This window comes from Amblyomma americanum, chromosome 8 (assembly GCF_052857255.1).
Source record: "Amblyomma americanum isolate KBUSLIRL-KWMA chromosome 8, ASM5285725v1, whole genome shotgun sequence".
In the NCBI taxonomy this organism is placed as follows: domain Eukaryota; kingdom Metazoa; phylum Arthropoda; class Arachnida; order Ixodida; family Ixodidae; genus Amblyomma; species Amblyomma americanum.
In genome coordinates this window covers 65,307,951-65,332,492 of record NC_135504.1, presented here as the reverse complement: position 1 = coordinate 65,332,492, position 24,542 = coordinate 65,307,951, and the positions used below count along the sequence as shown (strand labels likewise).

General features: G+C 47.6%; 1 protein-coding gene and 1 non-coding gene across 2 annotated transcripts; one reads left to right on the top strand and one right to left on the bottom strand.

Moving 5' to 3' along the window:
- Positions 1 to 13,389: 13,389 nt before the first annotated feature.
- LOC144102453 (uncharacterized) lies at positions 13,390 to 23,745 on the top strand. Its single transcript, XM_077635720.1, has 3 exons — positions 13,390 to 13,512; positions 16,213 to 16,491; positions 23,668 to 23,745. Exons 1-3 carry the CDS (start codon positions 13,390 to 13,392, stop codon positions 23,743 to 23,745), a joined length of 480 nt encoding a protein of 159 aa, XP_077491846.1.
- Positions 22,331 to 22,404, bottom strand: TRNAS-GCU (transfer RNA serine (anticodon GCU)). The gene has a single exon. It is a non-coding gene; the product is annotated as a tRNA-Ser (tRNA).
- Positions 23,746 to 24,542: the final 797 nt, after the last annotated feature.

Sequence of the window (24,542 nt, the reverse complement as noted above, 5' to 3'; positions counted from 1 at the left end):
CGTATGGCTTATTGGGCTTGGGAATAAATCGCACTAAACCCAATTTCCAAGAGTCGGGGATCTGGCCCTTGTTCCAGCACTGCGTGTTGAAGTATTTCACTAATTTTCTTAAGGAGATGTCATCATAATAAAGAGCATCTTGGTGTTTATTTGGTCCGGTCCAGGAGCGGTGTTCTTACGCATGACGTCAAGCTCCGCCCTCAGTTCCTCAACCGTTACGTCTTGGTCCATCTCTTCATTGCGTGCACCGGTGTACGCAGGGAGAGGGTACGAGGATCCCAGATCGAGGAATTTCCGTGCAAGTTCTGCAATGAGGGCTTCGTTGTCACCTTTATAGCTGTGCAAGGCGTTACAGAGCGTGTCTGTTAGCTCTTTCCGGTTTGAGTTCGGCTCGATAAGGGATCTGAGGAGTCCCCATGCTTTAGCCGTGCCCATTCTACCGTTAAGTTCATCACACAGCTTGAGCCAGTTTTGGTTAGCGAGGTTATGTGCGTAGTCATCCGCTTCTTTGGTGAGTTCTGCACTCTTGGTTTTCAGCTTGCGATTTAACTTTTGCCTTTCCACCTCCTTGTCAGAGATCTCCTGGCTTCCCACAGATGTAACAGGTGCGGGTCAACTGCCGGAGTTTCCTTTCTGGTGTTCGCTGTCGTAGAGTGCCTGGCGATGGTTTTTCATCTGCAGCGCTGTCCATGCCTCAATATCTGTGATATCTTCCGGGAAACGTGCGATTTCCTCTCTCCACTTGTCCCAGTTCACAATCTTAGCTTTGCCAAATGGTTTCCGACATTTAACTCCCTGAACAGTGCAGGAGACGATGAAGTGATCACTGCCCAGGGACTCGCCAGTGTTAGACCGCGTGGCCTGCAGGCAATTTTTCACAAGCGTGAGATCTGGACAGGTGTCTCTGCTGACACTATTACCCGCTCTGGTGGGTTGCAGGGGATTCGTTAAGATTGTGAGCCCTTCTATGTTAGCGATCTCAAGGATTCTCCTACCTTTCGGGCTGTTAAACTGATATCCCCTTGCTTGATGGGGCGCATTCAAAGCACCGGTTATGACGAGGGGGTCCTTACCTGCCCTCTTGATAAAATTAATAAATAGCGTGGCTATCTGACGGCATGATTCCCTGGGGCGACTATACACGTTCAGTATGTGCAAACTGCGTTTTCCCCTGTGTTTGGGAATTTCAATGTAAGCATGTTCGATATTTTTGGCTACTGGTTCTTGTAGCGTTGCGGTAAACTCCTTGTGAACAAGTATTCCTAGGCTATGCTCGTCTTGAAAAGTTTTGTACCCCTTCATGCTGATGACCCTATTTGCTTCTTGAAGTACTATTACAGCAGGTGGCGTCTCCGACGGGAAATTTGAAAAATGAACAATTGAAGGCTTGCTTTTTTCTTTTTAAATCCCCGACAATTCTATTGCCAAATTATTGTTTCCTGTCCCCTATGTGTCATGGTCCTTATTCGTCCTCTCTGGAAAGGGGTGCCTGTCGGCATATTTTGATTTCCTATTTTGAAGTTGCACTCGTTGAGTTTAGATTTGAATTCATCTCGGACTGTGGCAATGGCGGAGTTTATGTATTTTCTAGTGTTGGCGGACACGTTTGCGAGCTCGTTTTTGACTATCTGAATAACTTGTAGAAACTTTTTATCCTGCTCCTCTTTGTCAGCCCTCAGCTCTGCAATAACGCGCTCATAAACTGACTGTGAGTTTAGCCGGGCTTCGGGTGTTTTGTCGGGAGTTGTTTGTGACTGCAGCCTGACCAATTTAAGTTCAGCTCGCAATGCCCCGTTCTGTTTTTTTAGCTGAATAATTTCTGCTTTCAGGTTGTTAAACTCCATAGATATCGCGTTTCCGGGGAGGGCTGGAGGCAACCCGGCATAGCCCATCTTTACGGTGCGTCTCGAGTCTTGCTTCTCAGAAGACGGTCCGCGTTCTCGGGTGCGTGGCGTCTCCTGTGCCGGTGGATCCGCCTTAGGTGCAAAAGAGACCGACCTGGTGGTCCCCTGCTCTTTATGAGGTCTTGACTCTTCCGTTCCGGATCGGCCTGACGAGTTGCGACGTTGACTAGACTTAGATGTTGACCTGGACCTGGACATAGAATTGGAGGCCGCTCATCTGGATTCCTTCTTCTCGAACTGCTCTTTTCGGCTGGTGCGTACAGCTGCCGCGTAGCTCTTGCTGGTGCTACTGGTTGTCGGTTTCTCTTCCTGATCACCGAAATGTTGATGTTTCCTAGGCTTATTGATGGGATCCAGAAACTTTGCTTTGCATTCCCTTGAGTAGGTGTGGTGATTCCCCTGGCATGCCGCACAAGTTCGGGTGCAATCGTGAGCTTCCCCGGGATTCAGCTTGCCGCAGCTTGCCGCAGAGACAGCGCTGCACTGCAGAAGAAGAACAAGAAGAAGAAGAAGAAGAAGAAGAAGAAGAAGAAGAAGAAGAAGAAGAAGAAGAAGAGACAAACAGGACGCTGAACTTAAAAATGTACTTACAACGCGTGTCAACGTGTGCCAGTCTTTGATGATACTGAATGTTCTGAATTTTTTATTTCATAGTGTCCAGACCATCACAAAACATTGCTCAGGCCTTCCATATGTTCTGAAAATCTAGCGGATGCGTTAGAAAACCATCTTTAGTTTTACCTGCAAGAGAAAGGGGAAAGGTTCATGCTTCGCAAAGGGTATCATGTTAGGCTGGATCAACGCGTGCGTTTTAGCGACTTTATATTTTGATTTTTTAATGAGCGCTCCCATTTGTCACTATGCACATGTGCGATGGCTTACTTGCGTACTTCAAATAAAGCCCCGTTGTAAGCTCAGCGCAGTGTTTTTCTCTATGTTGTTATATGCCATGGTGTCCAGCGCTTTTGAAAAATGGTCGTTACGGATTGCCTGGGCCAGGGAAAAGGAAAAACGCTTTGTTTCAGAAACTGCTTGGTTACTGGATCAGGTTTGACTGCGGTTGAGTTGCAGCTAGCGTCTTTAAGACCTAGTTTAGTCATCGGCTAGGTCACTGAACGTATACCGTGGATGTAAGAGGGGGAAAGGGTTCCTAAGGAACCCTTAACATTGGCCCGCGTCTACTGAATATACTATGACTCAAGTAAGAGCCTTCTGCGCGGCAGCGGCTCGGTTTCCTACACAATGGAATCCTCGAAATCAATCTTGTGGCCAGACGCCTCGCAGTGTTCCGCCACCGCTCTTCGATCCCTGTTCACTTGTTTGACGTCCGCTTTGTGCTGTTTAATTCTTCCGGCGAAGTTCTTGGGTTCGCCAATGTACGAGGCCGAGCACTTAGTCCCTGAGGATCTTGCGTACCACGCCTTGAGCCTTTTCTTTCGGGTGGCGGTCTTTTGGGCGGGAAAAGGAGGTGTCCGACGGTGGAAGTTTGTTTTTGTGCCGTTTCTACCCCTTCCTTTCTCAGAATATGATGCAAGCTTTCACTGACCCCTTTTACATATCTGAATGCAAACGCGTTTTCGTCGGTGGAAGAGTGGAATCCACGAACCGGCGAATGACTAAACGAGGGCTTAAAAAGGCAAGCTGCAATTCGCCCGCAGTCACACCTAACGAAGGAAGCAAGGAGGCTCAGAAACGCTGTATTTTGTTTTTTTTTCCATTTCTTTTGGTTGGCGTTCTTTCTAACTTAAATTCTTTTCTGTACCGGACAGACCGCTGTAGAGTGTTTTGCTTTGAGTCATCCTAGTCGAGATTAAAATGAATGCGCATCGGTAAGCAATATGTATAATGCGAAGGCAACGTAACCGTTGACCTCTCAAGGTAAATGAGTCAATTAAGAGACGCCAAGTTTAACATAGGGAATCAAGAGTGCCAGGGGGGCTGGTACGGTTCGGATGTTTGCGGGGAAAAGGTGGCCGCAGCTGGCACAAGGTAGGATTAGTTGTAGACCAATGAGAGAAAGAGAGAGAAGCTCTGTAACTGCAAAACAGAATTCATCCGATGTTTAAATTCGCTGACTCGCTACTCTACTTGGGGAAGTGATTCGGGAAGAGATGGATGGATTGATAGAGGTGTGGGAAAGGGGATGACAATGCTCACTGCATAGATAAAGCACAGTGAGAGTATGCCACTTAAATAATCAAATAAAGAGTTCATAGCACGTCTCTGCTGCCAATGGCAGGCTAAGCGTCCTAATACACAGTTGAGTGTTAGCGATCCTTGAGTGAGTGATTCCATAAGATGTTCATAACGTGCACGTACCTCAGCATACGTTGGTAATTCTTTCAAAATATGCTCCACTGAATCTGCTAAGCCGCAGTTGTAGCAACACGGACTGTTCGCCTGACTTAAACGTAAATGTAGGGGGTTTGTAAATGCAGTGTAATGTAAGCTATAGGACTTCGTCCTTCAGTGGGCATTGTTAGGCTGGGGATGATGATGACTATGCTCGGCTTGTTAATGTACGGCCATGCTTGAAATATCGAAAAGGATGTGACAATGTAGATAGAGATCAGCGCTATCAACAGCACTTTATTTAGGCAAACACAAAGCTAAAGCCTTGGAACCGCATGAAAACAAGGAAACAGACATACGCGGTGCGCACAAGGAGGCATGAGACAAAACATGTATGGCCGAAATAGAGTGAAATTAAAAGCGTGCAGCACGATTTGATTATGACGATTATGACATGAGAATAAACCTGATATACTGAGATAATATGTTCTTGGGGCGACGCTTTTAAGGAACAATATAACCTTGATCCTACCTAAAGGTCTGCCTGAGCTGATCATTCTTGAAAGGTGTGCGAATACAACTGTCAAGTCAGTAGTGAATTCCAAAATTCTTTTTACCAAAAAAATGGCCATGATTGGAAAAAAAATCTCGGATGAGATAGTGCCCGCATTGCCAGCATGTTTTGACGGGGCTTTAGGAAAGTGTATCTTTAAGTGTCATGGAACTTCTTTCCGTGTGCTTAATCTACATATTGCAACAAATGTAGCGCTTATATCCTCATTTTTGTGAATATGTTGCTTTGATAGTTTTTTTTTTGGTATCCGGTTTGAATGCATTTTCAATGTTGTATTATTTTTTATTGATTTCATTTACAGCGTTGCGTTTTATGTTGCGATGTACTATTTGTATCACATTTCTGTTCCCCACCTACAATAATGCCCACCTTGATGTAGATGGGATGGAGAAGCGAGACGATACACACACACAAGCGCTACCGTCTCTCTTGTCCTTGTCGTTGTTTGCGCTATAAACCCCTCTACATCAAGATGAGCTACCAACTCGTCCACAAGGAAGTTTTAATGAAACGCTGCCCTCTTAAAAGACGCCGTAGTTACCACAGTAAACAAAAATAAATAAATAAATATAAAAGAAAACTCATTACGTCCGCGGCGGCCATGTTGCGATGGAAGGCGCCCGTGCGCAGTGCAGAATCAATGCACGTCATGCATAGCCAGTGCACAGAGTATGGGTTGATTTGGTATTTAAAGCCCGCAATCTGGTACTTAAACCACCAGGCTGGGACACGTTTCCAGCCTACGTTCCCAGCCTGCTTCCCAGCCTGGTGACTTAAGATTTTTTAGTTGCATATCTCTCACCTCTCAGCAGCCGGGCTGGGCACGTGGCTTTCACTCGGAAACCGAACGCGATGTGCCATAGTGGCCATTAGGTGTCCACAAAGGGCTGCATCTACTCCGCGGAAGGTTGCGGCGCAACCTTGCATTAGTCGCGTGGCTCGTCTTGGCTGCGGCGCAGACTTCCACGCTTACGTGTGTGGCAAGGGACCGGCTGTGGGTGCGGACGTTCTGTCGGCGATCCGGACAGCGCGCCAGCAGGGCCGGGAGTTGGTACTGGCTCTGAGCCACGCCCGCTTCTCGCTTTTCGCCAAGCATCGGTCTACGGCCGCCTTCAACGCACTGAAGACGCTGGACGCGTGCACGGGCAGGGACGTCGACCAGTCGCCCGAGCAACTGGCGGCCTTCATGAGGGACCGGGGACTGCGCTGGCCCGAAGCCCACGACATCGCGGCAAAAGTACGCCTGCCCCACTCTTCTCAATCCTCATGTTTTTTTTATGGGCGCGGTAACGTCACACCTCAAGACACGAGTGTCCTGGAATCCCTATAATCAACGAAACGTAGCACTGATTAATGCTTGTTGGGCTAGCTGGTTAAATATGACTTCAGTGGCAGCGCAGGTACAAAGAAGGGACGGGTATAGGACACTGCGGGATACGTACAGAGCTCTTAACTTTTGTGTCATATCCCGTCCCTTCTTTCTACCTGCTATGCCACTGAAGTAACACTGACTTTGCAGAAAGCATACACTGCGATCAACCTTTGCAGTAAGGAGTAATTAATCACTAGCCTCTATACAAGCGTAGCCATACGGCTACAAAACTACGGAGCAGGACGAATTTTTCATCAACTGTACCAAGTTTCTGAGGTTGCATAGCTTTCTTTTGCAGCCGTATGGTTGCTCCTGGCTAGGTGCCGATAAGTAATTGCTCATTATTAGAAATATACCCCACCCAGGGGGATTACCCTAAACATTTCCCCATAATAATTTTTATTTGTATATCTTTATGAGCCACGTATAAACTCGAAACTCAGTACGGTCTATGCTGTAGCACAGGCGCTGGCAGAAATACACGAAGGAGGCTCCTTCCTCAAACCCAGTTTACGCGGTGTCTAATGAATGTTGGTAGGCAAGGCATGGGCGTGGCGGTTAGGGATCATTGTAGGGGAAAAACCCAACAGCGGCAGGACATAGACAAGACAAGCGTTGTATAGCTCCTGCCACTGTTGCGCTGTTCCACAGCAATGAATGCATACCAACTCGCCCAAATTTCAACTTTGTTGTTTCTGATCTATGGTGTTGTTTCTCGCTGGCACTCAAAATGTATAGATTCCTGCCACGGCCGCCGAGATTGAACATATATCCAAACAACGTTATTCGCTGGCTGATATCCACATCTGTACTTATTTTGTTGCTCCTTAGAGGCGTGCTATCTCCTGCCTCCTCAGGAGCGCGCTTAGAACTCTCGTAAGAGAAAGGCATGTTGTACGAGTATTTGTTAAAATAACATTTAAATACAGACTGCGCAGTCGTCAATTATTTTCATTCTCCAATGCTTTGGGTGGCACGGAAGGTTCATGTACTTTGCGTATAGGAAAACTGACTTCAAATTAGCCTGCGTACTGAGACTCCTCTGCCGGTAAAAGGACGCCGAGTGGTCGAAATTATTTTGGACTCCTACACAGCAGCGTCCGTGATAGTTGGCAACAATGCATGTTTTTCTGGCGTATAAAACAAATTTTCTTGACCTTTACTCATGCGGCAAATGCTAACTTCACTGACTGCTGGAGTGGTGCTAAGCGCTGATGCCAGTTGAAGTAATATTTACTCTGGGTAAAGGTGGTCGTCACGCATAGCATCCTTCTGGGATCCGTTTACTTCTCCTACAGATAGTAAATTCGTACAATCTCCAACACCTGCGCCGCGCCTGTCCCCGTCAGGTTCGGCTGGCGCAGGTGATAGACACCCTGTTCGACCTGGCCGTCAACTGGCGACTGGCGTTGTGGTTCGACGTGCGTGTCTCGTACCTCGGCGCGGACGGGAGGCTGGTGATGACCCTGGACGAGGCTGGGCCAGTGCCCCTCTACCGCATGGAGCAGCTGTCCGACCTGGGCGAAGGCAGTTACGGCAAGCTTGTTCGCGCAGTCGCCGCCTTGCTCACAAAAGGTCCGGTTGGCTGTCAGATGTTTTGATCAGCCAAGTTGATTATTAGTGCAGCATATCAGTTTCGCATGTTCAATTTCTCCAGCGGCCGCTATCCTGATGTCGGTTTCCACGTGTCCGCACACTTGCACGCATCAGGCCTCCATCTATGCGTGGACGGACTTAGCTAAGAGTAAAGCGTATCCCTTTAAAACAATCGTACTCGCATCTTTTTTTTTTGGCGTAAAGGGTCGCTCACTAGGAAAGGGAACACGGGAGCTGCCGATAGCCGGCGAGAATGAGCGGCACCAGGCACAGGCGTGGAAGAAGCCGGTGGTGCGCATTGCGCATGCGCCTCTTCCACCCACTCTCCCAGGCTCTCACCAGCGGTCGCTTTAGGCGAAGACCGGCAACCGCTCTGCCGCGTTCGTTTTCCTAACGGGCGACCCGGTGCATTACATAAATGGCCGCGCAGGCGGGAGCCTGGGTTACGGATGTTGCCCAAGTGGCGCTGGGAAGAGTATTTTAAAACGAAGTAGTAGAAGAAGGGCCTAGATAGAATACGTGGACTTCCAAAGGTGCATATCCCTCGTTGATCGTTACAAGTATTCGGGAGTTATAATTACACCTCATTTAGGGTGGAATGAACACAGTACATACAATGCGCACGCTTGGGTTTCTACCCAGAGCAATTGGAGGGTGCACGAAAGAAACCAAACTCTTTGCATACAAAACTTATGTCCGGCCCATGGTTACTAGAATACGCGGGCCCTGTATGGGACCCACACACCCTAACAAATATAGCTAAGGTAGAAAAAGATGCAAAGAAAATATGTTAGATTCATTCACAATGCTTACAGCAGGCACCCATCCCCTTCAGCCCTCCGACAAAGCTCTCGATCGCCTGGAACCCCTAGAACCCAGGCGCTCTCAGGAAGGGCTAAGGTTATTCTATCAGCTCTTCCACAATGATCTAGGAGTAAATAAAGACATCAAACATGTGAAAGCACAATCGACAAGGTCACACCATAGCAACAAAAGTAAGAGAAGTCTCGAGCAACACAACTTCTTTCCAAAAATCATTCTTTGCTCGTACTTGGAACGCACTTGGAACGCACTACCGTCTGACGCCATATAAAGCACTCCTGTCCAAGGCCTCGCACTGAGGACAGCAGTACTTGATAAATAAATAATAAATACTAATAATCTGTAGGAATGCCTGCCCCTGTGTAGCTACACAGGCTTAAACCAATCAAATCCAGTGAATGGGATGAAAGAAAAGGAAACCAATCATGTGTTTTTAAATCGAATGCCAAATAGGAAAAAAAAACGTGGTAAATGTGGAGCGTAAATACAATGCGAGCGTCGAGAGACGCGCACATGTTGGCTGATGCCAAAAATGAAACCCAGGCAGCGGGTGCCATGCGAACGAAAAAGAAAGAAAAATGACGGATGATTTGGCGTGGTTAGACCAAACTGTAGCCAATAGCCTACTGTAGCTTACTGTATCATACCATACCATACCATACCATACCATACCATACCACAGTATATTGTCACGTGGTAGTGACTGCAATCCGGAGAGCAGAAAGATGGCGAAAAATGGCGTCTGAACAAAACTCTCTATTTGGGCAGACTTGCGCCCACAATGAACAGAATCACTCAGCGACGGCGTAGGAACAAGCGTGCTCGGCGGCCGTCGAACACAATGTCCGCCGCCCTCGGCCGTGCTCAATTTTAAGCTGATAGTGAACTTTCTAGGTAAAGCGTGCAAAGTTATTAGAACATTCTAGAACAACGTAGAATCATCGCTGCTTGGACGTCGAGATAAATCTGGTCGCGTCTTGCACACACAAAGTGATAAAATGGCGTGGCGGCAGCTTTGACGAATGAACAAACAAACACTACAAAGATTCGTGGCAATATATGTATCATACCATGCCATGCATGGCCACTATCCCACACCATACCATGGAATACCATTTTCTGGCACGCAGGCAAAGCACAGCTTCGAGACGGCGCCATCAGCGAGCTCCACTCAGACGAGTCGGCGATCAGGAACGTCGTTCTGTCCACCGACGACCCAGACGAGCACGACGATTGGCTGGCCGCTCACGACCCTGACCTTGAGTGGAACGTGTCCGCCGACGAGTGGACGGCCCTGGTCAGCAAGTACCTCGCCGCTAGTGGCTTTTCGGCCGCCCCGAACGTCGGGATCTTCGTGGTACAGCGGCAGAGGCTGAAGGCGCTGGCCGTCGCCCTGAACCGTGTGCCGCCCGACAGGCTGCTGCGGGTTGTGGGCTGGACGCTCGCCTACGCTTACGCCTGGATCGTCGACCCGGCAATGGACACGTTCGAAGAGTGGGGCGCCGCGTCGAGCTCCGAAGACTTCACGTCGCACGCGCTGTGCTTCCTGGCCGTGCACGAGTCCCACGGCATCACTATGGTTCGTGACTGGAGCTGGCTTATTGAAACGACTTTCATGGGAGCTAGTTAATGACTGTTGGCTGTGGGCGTTGTACCGTACCCAGAAATTCTGGACAAAAGCACTTTTGAGCGGAAAACCGTTTATGAACGCAATTTTTTCATATAATGAACGATTTCACTATAACAACCAATATATGCACAGCTGACCCGACGGCAGTCTTGATTTTTTTTTTTTTGCTATCGTCAAAAGCGTTCCCCATTGGTTTTCTATGGCAGTCTTAACTGTTCGATACGGGCGATGGAAATACTTCAGAAGAAATATTTTGCTACATATCAGAAGAATGGACCGTTACGTTAAATATTACCTTAAATGTATCTTACAATTTCCCAATTTTCAAAATTTTTGTCTAAGAACTGCTGGGCTTGGCCGTGTGCGACAATATATGCAATCGCCCGCAGTCAATGAGCAAGTGATCCTAATGGACCATAATCCCATGCATGTGGGACTGAAGTACGGCTCGTTGACGAAAGGTTTAGTGAAGTATGGTTACAGCTTTATCCAAGAAATCCAAAATACCGTGGCGCCATTTAGTGACAAGCTAAAAGCACTTCATAGGCAATTCGAAGGGAGCGTTGTGATTCATCGAAGGTCGCTCTTTAGGCAGCGTAAACTAAAATAGAACGCGAAGAACACTCCTTAATGCAAAATGCATCGTGAAATTAAAGGGAAATGGTAGAGGTTTTAGAATTCCTCGAGCTTAAATGGGTAGAATGTATCAAAGCTGCAGGTGAAGCATGCCAAGTTTGCAAGCGTGCCAAGCTGCGGCGGAGAAGAGGCTTCTCCGCAGCACACACGGGCGGGCAGCCCGATGGTGACGTCATCTACAGGGGTGGTACATTTTCAACGCAGAAACATTTTCTCGATGAAGGAAGCCAACGCCAACGATGGCGAGCGCCGCGAAGCGTTCTATGGAGGCGTCGGACAATGCACGGCATTATGTGGGCGAAGGCAACGAAACTCTGAAACGTCGCAAACAATGACGTCATCGTCTAGCTTGTCCGCACACCTTCGATGGCTTTACAAGAAACCTGAAATTTGTCTCGACTTGAATCGGCGATTGCGTCGCCCCTTTAAACACTAGCGCAAAACAACCTTGTGTGCTTCACCTCCAAACTTCATACATCCCAATTCTTGTCACTCATCAAACTCAGAACTAGCCCTTAACAACAAACCAATTTTTCACGTGAGAGGATTAATGGATAATGACGTTTTACAGCAAGATGGTGCGTCAGTTTGTTGTGTGCAATTTAAAAGCATAAATCTTCTTTTCTTCGTAATTTCAGTGCTTAGTTCTTTGAGTAGGAGGCAAGATCTTAGTTCCACCCCAAATCGACCGATTTTGGTCATTTGTCAGTCCGATTAAGATTACACCAAAGCTTCACCTGAACGCTTCGTGTGTCGCTCTTATCTGTAGAGCCTCGAATTTTGAATCTACTGGTTTGCCTCGGGTCTTGCAGTCCAGGACACACTGCCGCTATCCATGCCGTAGATTTGCAAAGGTCTTGCTGAACAAGATGCAGTGACTTGCCGCTGTCAGGCTGCTGACAGGAATGTGCTCGTTTGCGGATCTAACTGACGCCCCTCTGCACCTGTAGTTCGGACGCGTCATCACACACGGCTCGCTTGAGGGATCTGCGTGCTGACTGACAACTGCATTTATGCAGGCCGCTCCGGTGTTCCTGGAAACCTTCCGCTCTGAGGAACGGGGTAGAGTGGTGGCCGTGCTCAACCGGACGGCCGAGGCATTGACGAACCTTCTGCGCGGTTCCAGTGTCATCGCGACGGAAACCAAGAAAGACGCGATGCTCAAGATTGCCGTGCATCTGTACAGGAGTTTCTGGCCGCCGGAGCCATTCGTACAGTTAGAGGTTAGAGGCGTCCATTGTTGCTTGACGTCTCAGGATGCCGGTCACTGAACCGCAAAGTGAATTAACTCTGGGGCGGCCTGAACTATTGGTGTTAAGCGCGAACAACGACCGTTGAGAACAGGGCACCTACATTGAAATTGTGGCCTTCTTTTTCACACGGAACATTTCGACTCATCCGATGGTGAAAACGGGGTAAGTTACTGGCACACATTAAACCTCGATGGCGACCAATTGAGTGTTGTCTATGTTGTGAACGCGGAACTAGCCCATTCCACCGTGGAAGTGGTCTCTTGTCCTAACCGGGCCAACAAGTTCTGGAAGGAAATCACTAAATCGTTTCAGATCGAAGTGTCTTAACCATGGTGTTATTCAATGATAATGAAAATTGCTGTAACGTTTTGAATCGGCGACCGCAACTCGGACGAAGTCTGTGCGAAAGTAGCGCCAGACTTGACGAGACCACTGTTGTGACCGGCGACTGACTTTCGCCTAACTTTTCGCAGGTGCTCGACCTGCTGTACAGTGCGTTCCCGAGTGACACCCGCTCGTTCTTTGGCGCGTGGCTGGAGTCACGCAAGGCCCTCCGGTCTTCTACTGGAAACCTTTACTACGGCAGCCTCATGCTGGCCAGGTATGTGGCTCCAGAACTTTAGCACGCTAATATGTGCGCTCAGTGGAGCGTGCTGGCTGTGCACAGGGCGTGGCGACTTCAGGAACTGCTGCTGCACTGCATGCACTCGTGACGCTTCCGCTTTCGCACTTGCGCTGTTGCTCCGACGTCGGTCTCTTGAGCACAGGTTGTTCGCGGAATCGATCCCTGCTATGGCGACTGCATTTAAACGGAAGCAATAAGAATATGATTCGGTAATACCAAGTTTTTTTGTGCATGTTTGCGTAGTCTATCGCCCCATTTGCGACGGCCAGGGGTCATCCAATCATAAAAACCCAAGATAGAGCACAGAGGGCTGGCTGTGCTAGGAATACTTCAACGTTTAGCCATCAGCTGCAGCTCGTACTCTCGAAGGTGTCAATGCAGCCTGTGGTGCAAAATTTTCAAGCTTTTTATTTTTGAGTTTCATATCTAGGCAGAGGTGACGATGGCAGTGATGACCGCTTATATTCTAATCACTGCACACTCTATTCGAAGAAATTATTTTGCTGCTGTGCATGCACGTCATTTAAAATGTGTCTTCGGTCGTCAAAACCTGCGGCATCCGCTCCGGCGTTCCAGATACCGGTGGCGTTCGGCGCGGGTAATCTACCTGTACGCGCTGAACCTGGTGCTCTTGGGGCTGGCCGCAGTGTTCCCGCCCTCGTACCTGAGCCGAGGGTCGCACGTGATGACGTACGCGGGACTGGGCTTCCAGCTTGCGCGGCAGCTCGCCCGCGCCGTGGACGAGAGGGGACGGAGCCGCGACCACGCCGGCCGACCCCTCATCTGGCGCACCAAGATTGGCACCACCGTGCGTATACCAGAGAGCTCTGTGAGCAAGCCATCTTAGAAACGCCTGATGTATCGATGCGCGGCACTATGACTGGTCCGGGACTGCGGCTAGATGACTGTCACGCCACTTAGCAGCATTCAGATGAATTGCTAAGCCTTCTCCGCAGCGTTCATTTGGTCGTCGTTATGAATGCTTCGCACCTACCGCTTTACGCCTCCACTCTCGGACGCTGTCTACCAATAGCAATTCATCGACTGACGTGTACAGTCATGAAAAAAAGTTTGCTGGATGCGAATTCTGAAATAGAAAGAAAAATATATTTCTTCACCTCGCCAACCAGTCAGGTGGCATTAGTCTAGTATATGAAAAGGCGTCTCGGCATATCTACGCATTACGGTGACATGCTGTGCCTGACCGCGCCGCAATAAATTTATTTTTTTCGCAAATCTGCACACCGGAAACTTTTGTCCATGACTGTACAAAGGTGTGGCTTGGTCTCCTTGGCGGAACGTGTTTATATATATAGCAGGTAACGCCGCTTGCCACAGGACCAAGGGGAGCACAACACGAGTGCCGGGCACCAGTTGTCTTTTTCTTTTGCAAACCGCAGTTCGTGCGGGGTCAGGAGAACGAAAATAAGTACGAAAATAGAATACACGTAAGCGCAGAACGCAATCAAGAATACGTGTGTCTATCGTTGGTTGGTCTTTAAAAGGCCGTACTTAAAGATCAACCTGGCCCTTGTTATCCCTTCCATTTTTCATGTTACTACCGCTGTAAACTACTGGAAAGACTGGTTCCAGGTGAGGCCTTTTTGAAAAAAAAAATGGCTGGTGTTCAACGTGACTTGAACCTAGTTATAGGGTCGGAAGCTCGGTTAAGAATGGCATCCGTTGTCTCAAATAATACGTCCAGGTAAAGGGTAAAGGTGAAAGATCAAGGTCAGGTACTCAATGGTTATAGTCATATGATCACGTGGTCATGCAAGCATAGCTTGGACCATTCCACCATGCAGTTAAGTTTGGTTTGACCTTGTGAGGCGTTGAGGTCATAGTTTACGTAGTAGAGCCGACTCTCTCAAATCAGATGCCAAGGTCAAGGTTCAATTGAAGTCAAGTCGCCAATGGTCATAGTCATATGATCACGTGGTAATACTACGAAAGCTTGGGCCCTATCACCAAGCAGTTAAGTTCTGTTTGACCTTGTGCGGCTTTGAAGGTCATAGTCTATGTGGTGCCCAGTCATCATCATCATCATCATCAGCCTTACTACACCCACTGCAGGGCAAAGGCCTCTCCCATGTCTCTCCAATTAACCCTATCCTTTGCCAGCTGCATCCACCCTTTGCCTGCAAACTTCTTAATCTCATCCGCCCACCTAACCTTCTGCCGCCCCCTGCTACGCTTACTTTCTCTTGGAACCCACTCCGTTACCCTTAAAGACCAGCGGTTATCCTGCCTTCGCATTACATGCCCTGCCCAAGCCCATTTCTTTCTCTTGATTTCGACTAGGATGTCATTAACCCGTGTTTGTTCCCTCACCCACTCTGCCCGCTTCCGATCTCTTAACGTTACACCTATCATTTTTCTTTCCATGGCTCGCTGCGTTGTCCTTAACTTAAGCTGAACTCTTTTCGTTAGCCTCCACGTTTCTGCCCCGTAGGTGAGTACCGGCAAGATACAGCTGTTGTAGACTTTTCTCTTGAGGGATATTGGTAAACTGCCACTCATGATCTGCGAGAATTTGCCATATGCGCTCCACCCCATTCTTATCCTTCTAGTTATCTCCCTCTCATGATCCGGATCAGCTGTCACTACTTGCCCTAAGTAGACGTATTCCGTCACAATTTCTAGGCTCTCGCTGCCAATTGTGAACTGTTGTTCCCTTGCTAGGCTGTTTAACATTACCTTGGTTTTCTGCATGTTAATTTTTAGACCCATCGATCTGCTCTGCCTGTCTAACTCATTGATCATGATTTGCAGTTCACCTCCGGAGTGACTCAGCAAGGCAATGTCATCAGCAAATCGCAGATTATTTAGGTATTCTCCATTTATTCTTATTCCCAACTGTTCCCAATTCAGGCCTCGAAATACCTCCTGCAAACATGCGGTGAACAGCATTGGCGAGATCGTGTCTCCTTGCCTGACGCCCTTTCTTATTGGAATTTTATTGCTGACTTTATGGAGGGCTATAGTAGCTGTGCAGTTGCTATATATATCTTCCAGTATTTTGACATAAGGCTCTTCTACCCCCTGATTACGCAATGCCTGTATGACTGCTGAGGTTTCCACTGAGTCGAATGCTTTCTCGTAATCAATGAAAGCTATATATAGAGGTTGGTTATATTCTGCGCATTTCTCTATCACCTGATTGATAGCGTGAATATGATCTATTGTGGAATATCCTTTACGAAATCCTTTACGGTGCCCAGTGTCTCAAATCAAATGTCAAGGTCATGGATCGAGGTCAGGTAGGTACCAAGTGGTCTATAGTCATATGATCATGTGGTTATGCTACCATAGCTTAGGCGACACCATCACGCAGTTGATTTCGGTGTGACCTTGTGAGGCATTGAAGATCATTGTGTCATCCACCTCGAAATCGGAAGTGGTACCCCGAGGCGCAGAGCTCTCGGTCTAAAAAAATGGGCGTGGTTTCTGTGCCGTCTTGCGTCACGTGACTTTGAAATCGAACCCTGTCCGCGTCTTACTACTGCAGAGTCGGGAGTGCCGGGTGTCCAAGGCGAACGCTTCGGCCGAGCAGCGATTCTTGACAGACCTTTTTGCCCTGGACCTGTCCCTGGTGGCCATGAACACCGCGGCGGCCGGTGACGGGTCGCCGCTGCAGCTGAAGTCTCTGGAAGGGCTGAGCGTCACGCAGACCTTCTACGTGAGCTACTGCAGCCACTTCTGCGAAGAGCAGCCGCTCAGCCAGGCACGCGCCATGTGCAACCTGGCGGCCAACGCCTCGGCCTTCGCTCAAGCATTTTCCTGTCGTGTGAGCGGTGTGACTACCCACAAGTGCCTGTTTTTCTGAGCTGAAGGACATACAGCATCGGGGCTCAGCATACGACATCGACTCTCTCATTAGTGAAGAATAGCGTTGTTCTTTTCGACACTTTCCATTTAGCTTTAGCAGCACCCGATTGCGAGGGGAGAGACTTGTGATCTGTGTTAGATTATTGTTCAATGCGACGGCTGACACCATGCTTGTACGTGGACAATGGCTATGCTTCACGTTCTTGCGCTGGTGTATTTCAGAACTCATGTTCATTATGAAGTGACATTAGTATTTGGTCAGCTTTGTGATCAATGTTTTTGTTGCTTTGAGCCTTATTTGCCGATTTCTTAAACATTTTTTTTCTGTCGAGATTTGTTTACTTGAGATAACTTAACAGCTCAATGATGTGCTTGGGACATCTTCTGCAATCCATTAATCTTGTCAAAAGTAAAATTCTCTAGATGCAGCGCTCCAGCTTTTGGCTGCTATAAAGAAAAACATCTTCACTGTAGAGCAATGCCAAAATGATCTCTCCGAATGTTTGTCTGCATAGAGGGAGCGAATCAATGCCAAGAGAGCAGATTTGTGTATTACGCGCTGCAGCTGCTGGGTTAGCGACCTGTTCGTGACCGCTTCACAGTAGTCAATAGAAGCACACTTAATTTTCCTTAGAGTAATTGTCTGCGACGCTGTGATGACAATTACTGGCTTATCCAGGAAAGTGCATGGAAGGCAGAAGCGACGCTTACGCCAGCGTCTTCGCTGGGCCGTCATTAAGTTAGGATATAAGGTTGGAAGTATTTGCTACTGACCTAGTTTCAACAGCACAGCCAGCAGTGCACGCACGCTTCATCCGAATGATTCAGTGGACCTTCATAGTGCAGTCCAATTTTATTGAAACTTTACAGCGGTGTCCGAAAAATGTTTAGATGGTTGGAACACAGGCATTTTGTGAGCAGGCGAAAAATCAGGTGGTGAATTTTATCTGAGCAGATCACTCTTGACGACGGGGTGTCGCTAGATGGGATATTATTCTGTACAGTGAAGCTGTAGCGGCGGTGGCATCGCCAGCGGCGCTGATGAAGATCTGCCTCGCGCATCAGAGAACGCTCTCATCAACCAGTCCGGCCAGCCAGCCATGTCAACAACCCGCTCCGCCGGCTCACCAGCCGCGGCTACCGGGACGTCCAATAAATGTGGTTCACCATCCACATTCTGAATCACGTCCGTGTCACCAGAATGTGGAGGGTGAACCACATTTATTGGACGTCCCGGTAGCCGCGGCTGGTGAGCCGGCGGAGACGGGTTGTTGACGTGGCTGGCTGGCCGGGCTGGTTAATGGGAGCGTTCTCTGATGCGCGAGGCAGATCTTCATCAGCGCCGCTGGCGATGCCAGCGCTTCTACACGTGCGCATACGGGTATGTGAAAAGAAGTCATTATTTCTCACAGGGGAATTGGTCTGCATCAAATGCGCTAGAAAATCACAGTGCCTGAAGGTAACTTTCACACAGATCAAAATTTGCGGTAGGCGTATCATGAGAGCTGACTACATACTGACAAAAAAAGGAAGGAGATGCCTTGACCTCGTTTTTTTTGTATGTGAAGGCGTTGTTCTCTTAATGGGTGTTTGTATGAAAGATTTCGATGCGCTTTTTCGTCACTTCAAAATTGTGCCACAGTGTTCAGATCCAAAAGAACCGGGCAAGAGCTCACTGCCGTGTATTGTCTGTCAGTCGCTGATACATATTAAAGAACTCACTTGTATCCCCTGCCTAGCGCCTATGTCTATATTTCCGTTATTCGGCGCGACAATCGATTCGTGACCGCAGGATATTCCACTGTAAGAGTGATGGAAGAGGCGAAAAATTCGCTTCTCAGATACCGACGCCAGCCATCAGAAAACAAATTCATAACCGTTAGAGTTTCGGACAGTAGACTGAGTGTACACACACTAGGCCTACGTAAAAATAAAATGCGACTAACATCACACTTAAAACAGTCGTCAAGGAATGACTAGCTTCGCTAGCTTCCAGCAATATTCCTAGCTGGTTACGCTACTTTCTCTCTCTCTCAAGCTGACTCAAATATCACGGAAAGTCGCTTGAGAGTTGCCCTTCACCACGTAGGTTACACCAGACTCGTCATATATCTTTTCACTTATGTGAGTCGTCAACCCGATGGAAGAGGCGCCTGCGACGCCATAATCCACTGGTGTTTCCGCCATTTCTTGACGGAAGGACATCACTGCTGCTTGAAAAGATTTTTCTACCAGTGCGCAGTTTTAGAGCGTGAAAAAATGAATGCGGAAGCTCCGCATTGCCGACTTGTCCCACTTACGTCCTGTTAGGTATGTGCACCACGAATGCGATCGCACATACAAGTATGGCGGTCGTTTCCAGACTGAACACTAGAGGGCGCCAGCTTCCCAATATGGCGGCGGCCATGAGAAAATGGTCTATAGGTTGTGAGCCGGCGGGCAACAGACCTTTACAGTTTGGTCGAACAGACGCTAAATATTCTGCGCAGCCTAACAAGAAATCCAGGGACAGTTGCTTTGAGAAATGGAATACATGATGCGGACAGTTCAAAGTCGCACTGAAGGTGCTCCAAGCAAAGCGAAATCGGAGTCATGCAACGGCATCGGCATCTTGCATGCGGATATATATGTGAATGGAAGAATAGTTCAATGTCCAGTACAACTCGGAATCGGTCCCGTGGCCTCCACTTACCTTTGGCACTCTCTGTGGCATGTTTCGTTAGCTTGGTTAGCTGGTGGTTATAAACTACTTTATAACCAATACATTCGTTATAAAAGATCGGAGACACTGGCTCTGCGCTTATATTGTAGCCATTTCTTGGCGCAAATGATTGCTGTACACAGTGCAGACAAACTTTAGCAGCATTAGTAAGCTCTCTCAAAAGAAGCTGCCTCTTGTTTGAAATAACTTTTCCCGTAAATCGGCGTGTTTTAGGTTTTTATTTTTATAGTCAGTCGGAATATATTATCGGAAATATGATGAAGTAATATAATGTCGCTCTAAACTGGCACCCACTTTAGAGGCTGCTTCTTGTCAGTCTTCGCCGCAACTGGGCAATGACCTTGGACGGTTGCATGTTTGTTTTTTAAGTTGCATACACTTATCACTGACCGCCACAGTGCACTGACCCTTCAAACAAAGGTGCAGGTCGTGTGCATATGCAAACAAGAGATCCTTCGAGCGTCCTTTCAACCCTCAGCTTTCCACAGTGGCGTCAAGTAAAAAGAATACAGTGCAATACTGTGCTTTTGTCAAAAGGCCGCCATTGGTAACAAGTAACCAAAAGGCGGCCTTGGTCGATTGTCACGTAATCACGGACGGTTTATCAGCTTTCAAGGAAAGTTATTTCTGTTATGTTAAAAGAACTAACGGGCGTCCAGCTCGGTCTGAGCCCCGGTACAGTGCATTAGGTCACTGCTCGATGATTATGAAGGTTGCTGTCAAAAAATGCTATCGATTCACATGCCTCTAGAAACAGTTAAAGGTGTCGAGATTCAGACATAAGTGCAGCAAGACTCGTTCATACCCAATATTACGGTCTTCAGAGCTGCAGCACTTTATCACTGCCCGAAGAGAGGCAGGGACATGACCTGTAACATCAACACACCGATAATGACGAGAATAAAATGACTGTCAGGTTCTAGCCAGTCCGGGGATCGAAACCAGGTCCGGGGTTCGAAACCGGGACCACCGCTTCATCACCGCAGCAGTCGCTCTGCCAGCTGAGCTAACCGGGACGGCAAGCGTATGGTAGGGCGAGAGCGAATTGATCAAAAAGTCGAAGTGGGAACACTGTTGGTCAAATGTTTCGCCAACACTGTTCTCACTTCCAGTAATTGATAATTCGCTCTCGCCCTGCCATAAGCTTGCCGTCCCGGTTAGCTCATTTGGTAGAGGTGGTCCCGGGTTCGAACCCCGGACAAGGACGAATTTTTCTTTAACTGCGAAGTTTCCGAGATAGCTGTATAGCTTTTCTTATAGCTGTATGTCTGCGCTTGGGTGGATGCCAATGAATTCTTATTACAAAACTACTCCACATTGGGGGTTTCCTCTTAATTATATGACCACAACTACTGTACAAGACGCTTAGGTCAGGTTACGCAAACAGGCTTTCAGGTAGCGACAGCAAGTGTACGCACCTGTCATGTGCAGCGTTGTGGGGCAAAAATTTTGAAAATTAGAAAATTGTGAGGAACTGTCATGGAAATATTGAAAGTAATAGTCCATTCTCCTGATATGTAGCAAAATTTTTATTTTACAGCGTTTCCACCTATTGCATCGAACAGTAAAGTCTGCCACAGAAAACCAGTGGGCGACGCTTTTCACGATAGCAAAAACGTTAATAGAGAAAAAAATGCAAGAATACGTCCGGTGATCCGCGGATACTTATAGATTGTTATAGTGACATCTAAAATTGAAAAAAAATTGCGTTCACAAACGGTTTCGCGCTCAAGCATGTTTTTGACCAGAATTGTTGAGCATGTCTACAGTTTCAATACTGAAACACACAGGCTAAAATAAAACCACATGAAGTGCTTTCTTCGGCGGTCAGTGACGATTGAAGTGTCAATCTTTGCAGCTTTATTCTCATCAGAGCATCACTGCTGTTAACTTGCGGGATGTCAGAGAAGGAATGTGTTTTAATTTTGCCCAAAAGTTTTTTTCTGTTTCAGTTTACTAGCGCACTATAAGGATAAAAGTAAAAAAGAAAACACAACGTGCTTGCAGCAGCCGCCAAGTTGTGAGAAAATTTTATAGTCCTTGTTCGTCAGTAAGCATAATGTACTTGAAGAACGAAATCATTGAAAGCATACTAGTTTCGGCCGTAGCTCTTCCCATACTTTCGTTTACAATTGCTGCTTACATTTATGATGCCACTGCATTTAACTGATCCACATGCATGTAACATGAGCAAGCACCACCCGAAATTAAAAACCGAGATATAGCCCTAAGTGTTCAGCAAAATAATAAAACATTTCAGATTCTGCCCTGTGTTTCAAAATCTCCACCCATGTGTTAGTGTTGTGTTCGCTTATTTTAAAGGTCTTTCCTCAAAGTTTGGAACATATTTTTAAATTCACCGACGGCATTGTACAGAAATGCATATTCCGGAGCGGAGGCCATCCAAAGAAACATAGCATGTATTTTGGAATTTGTCACCACTCCTTTAATGCCTTCTGCTCTGATTGTTAAATAAACAAAATAAAAATAATGAATACCTCCTGCGCGGTCCCTCGCAGACAAAAGAAACGCCTATTAGGAGAGCAATTCGTGCAATAATTTGATAAAAAATATTACAGGACTATAACTGAAGCTGAGGCGAGAAAGCTGTGATAGCATTTCGATTTATCTTCGATGATTTCTTTGATCCCGTTACTCTTATGAATGACCTTACTCTGAGGCTTCACGCGCACGACAGAATTTTTCAGGAGGGCGATTATGGGCAGAGGAGGATGGCTGTACTGGACGATTGTGGAGGTTGGTTTCGGTAAGATATGGTTAGTGGGTGGTGCTTCTAGCGGGGGATGCCTTGTAGGGGGCGGAGATAGGAGGGTTGGTTATGGGTGGCGGCTCTAGAAGGTAAATTTGGCTAGGTTGGTAGTGGATGGCGGTTTTGGAAGGTGTAAACGGGTGATTGGTTTATGGTTTATGGGAGTTTAACGTCCCAAAGCGACTCAGGCTACGAGAGACGCCGTAGTGAAGGGCTCCGGGAATTTCGACCACCTGGGGTTCTTTAAGGTGCACTGACATCGCACAGCACACGGGCCTCTAGAATTTCGCCTCCATCGAAATTCGACCGCCGCAGCGGGGATCGAACCCGCGACTTTCGGGCCAGCAGCCGAACGCCATAACCACTCAGCCACCGCGGCGGCTGTGTAAACGAGTGAGGGTGGGTTTTGGAGGTTAATGGTGAGTGCTAAGGCTTTCATTTGGGCTAGTTGGTTGAAGCAGTGAAGCATATTGACTAGCGCAAACACAGACAGGGACCAAAGTAAAAGTAAGAGACAAGAATAAGAGACAGGTAAATACCGTCTTTCAAGTAAAAGATCCAGTTGCAAGTCTAGCGTGTGTCCTGCCTCTTACTCTTACTTTGGTCTCTGTCTGTGTTTGCGCTAGTCAATATGTCTCACTAATGGTGAGTGTCGAGAGTTGTGCGCGGGCACTCGCCTGGCTGTGCGGTGGTGGTTCGTGGGACAAGCTTTCGAAGCGTAGAGGGTTCACTGGCCGAGGCTTCACACAGATAACGCCGCTATTTTGTAGCGATGGCATTTCGAGCCTTCAGTGTGGCGGCGCCGCCACCGCCACGGCGCCGCCACGCTGTCACGTGGTTGGTCACGTGGTGCGGAGCAGCTGCCGGCGGCGCGGCGCCGTGACTGATCCCGTGGTTGGTCACGTGACCAAGTTCCACTCGGCCAGCTGTAGCTATCGCGTCACTCCAGGTTTAACCAGAGCTAAACCACCGCCAATTTTTTTTCCCAAGTACCGCGCTTACTGCTACCGCACAAAACAAGCATGAAGTTAAATACGCGTAAACTTTACATAACAAAGAAAATCGCTCGGGTTCAACGTGATTTGAACCCATTTATACGAGCAAAAAGGCCTGTTAAGAATGGTCTCCACTGTCTCAAATCAAACTTCAAGATCAAGGTCAAAGGTCAAGGTCAGATACCCAATGGTCATAGCTGTGTGATAACGTGGTTTTACTACCATAGCTTGAGCTATACCGCCACGCAGTTAAGTTCGGTTTGAATTTGTGAGGCGTTGAAGGTCATTGTCGATGTGGTGCGCACTGTCTCAATTCAAATGTCGAGGCCAAAGGTCAAGGTCAGGTGCCTAATGGTCATAGTCATATGATCACGTGGTCATACTACCATAGACTGGGTCATACAACCACGCAGTTAAGTTCTGTTTGACCTTGTGAGGTACTGAAGGTCACTGCCTCATCAACATCGAAATCTAAAGAGGACGAGAATTAGAGCTCTCACTCAAACTATAAACCAATGCGTACAGTAGCATTAGAGCTATTACCAATGAAGGCAAGATTACTGCTCTGTTGCATGATACACGCACTATGGGAGTGAGTCTTCGATGATGAAGCAACATTTTCTCGTTCACGTTTTTCTCCTTTTTCAGGACCGCATGATCATGAGCTACTATGCCATGGTCTCCTCACCAGGCGACGGTCCGTACATCATGTTCCACCGGCTGTGACCCGACCACATACGCATCGCGAGAAAAGGGGATCACTTGTACAAGCGACCTGAGTTGGAGCCAGTTGAAAGTATTTATCGTTAGGACGGACGTCACTCATCACTCATAAACTGAATGGCAGTTTTCCTTTCGAATTCCTCGAAACATGCGCGAAAAAGTTAAAAGCGGAGCCTTAGTAGAAACGTCTCTCTAAACGTGCGAAGAACTCCATAGCATTGCTACACCGAAAAGACAAGTGGCACATGAAAGGAAGAAAAAAGCGCGCAGTGTTGCCCTGAACTTACTCAGCCAGTGCACTTTTGCGGCTTTGCCGTAATATTGCATTGCACAAAACTAGCCATACTTTCGGCATTTAGGTATAGAGAACAACGCGCTACTCGTGGCTCTGAGACCATCTGGGTCACTCCTGGCTCTCAGGTCTGACTTACTGATTGACAGTTTACTGCATCGTATTGTTCGCCTTTACACCGATGAAGAGAACGATTAAGATAAAGGGGAGTTTCAAAATCAAAAGGTTTCGATTTCAAGTCTCTAACTGAGCTTCCGCACACGGACTTTAAAGCGCGTGTAACTGCCCAATGAAAAAAGACAAACTTGCAGTCGACTTAGGTCCACACTCAGTAATTATGTCTTCTTCTTCTCAGCTGCTTCGACTAAAGTAGTTCATACATTTTTCGCCCTTACCGGTGTGTCTGGACATACGGTGTGCGAAATAGCAGCTTATATTGCATGATTCCATTTAATATGGCTGTATTTGTAAAAAAAAAAAACGTAAAATTATCCAATATGAGTGTCCG

Excerpts from the sequence above, each read along its gene's own strand:
- LOC144102453 (XM_077635720.1), top strand. The coding sequence starts at position 13,390 with ATGACGTACGCGGGACTGGGCTTCCAGCTTGCGCGGCAGCTCGCCCGC. Across the intron at positions 13,513-16,212 it reads GCACCAAGATTGGCACCACC|AGTCGGGAGTGCCGGGTGTC; the intron begins GTGCGTATACCA and ends TTACTACTGCAG. Across the intron at positions 16,492-23,667 it reads CTCAAGCATTTTCCTGTCGT|GACCGCATGATCATGAGCTA; the intron begins GTGAGCGGTGTG and ends CTCCTTTTTCAG.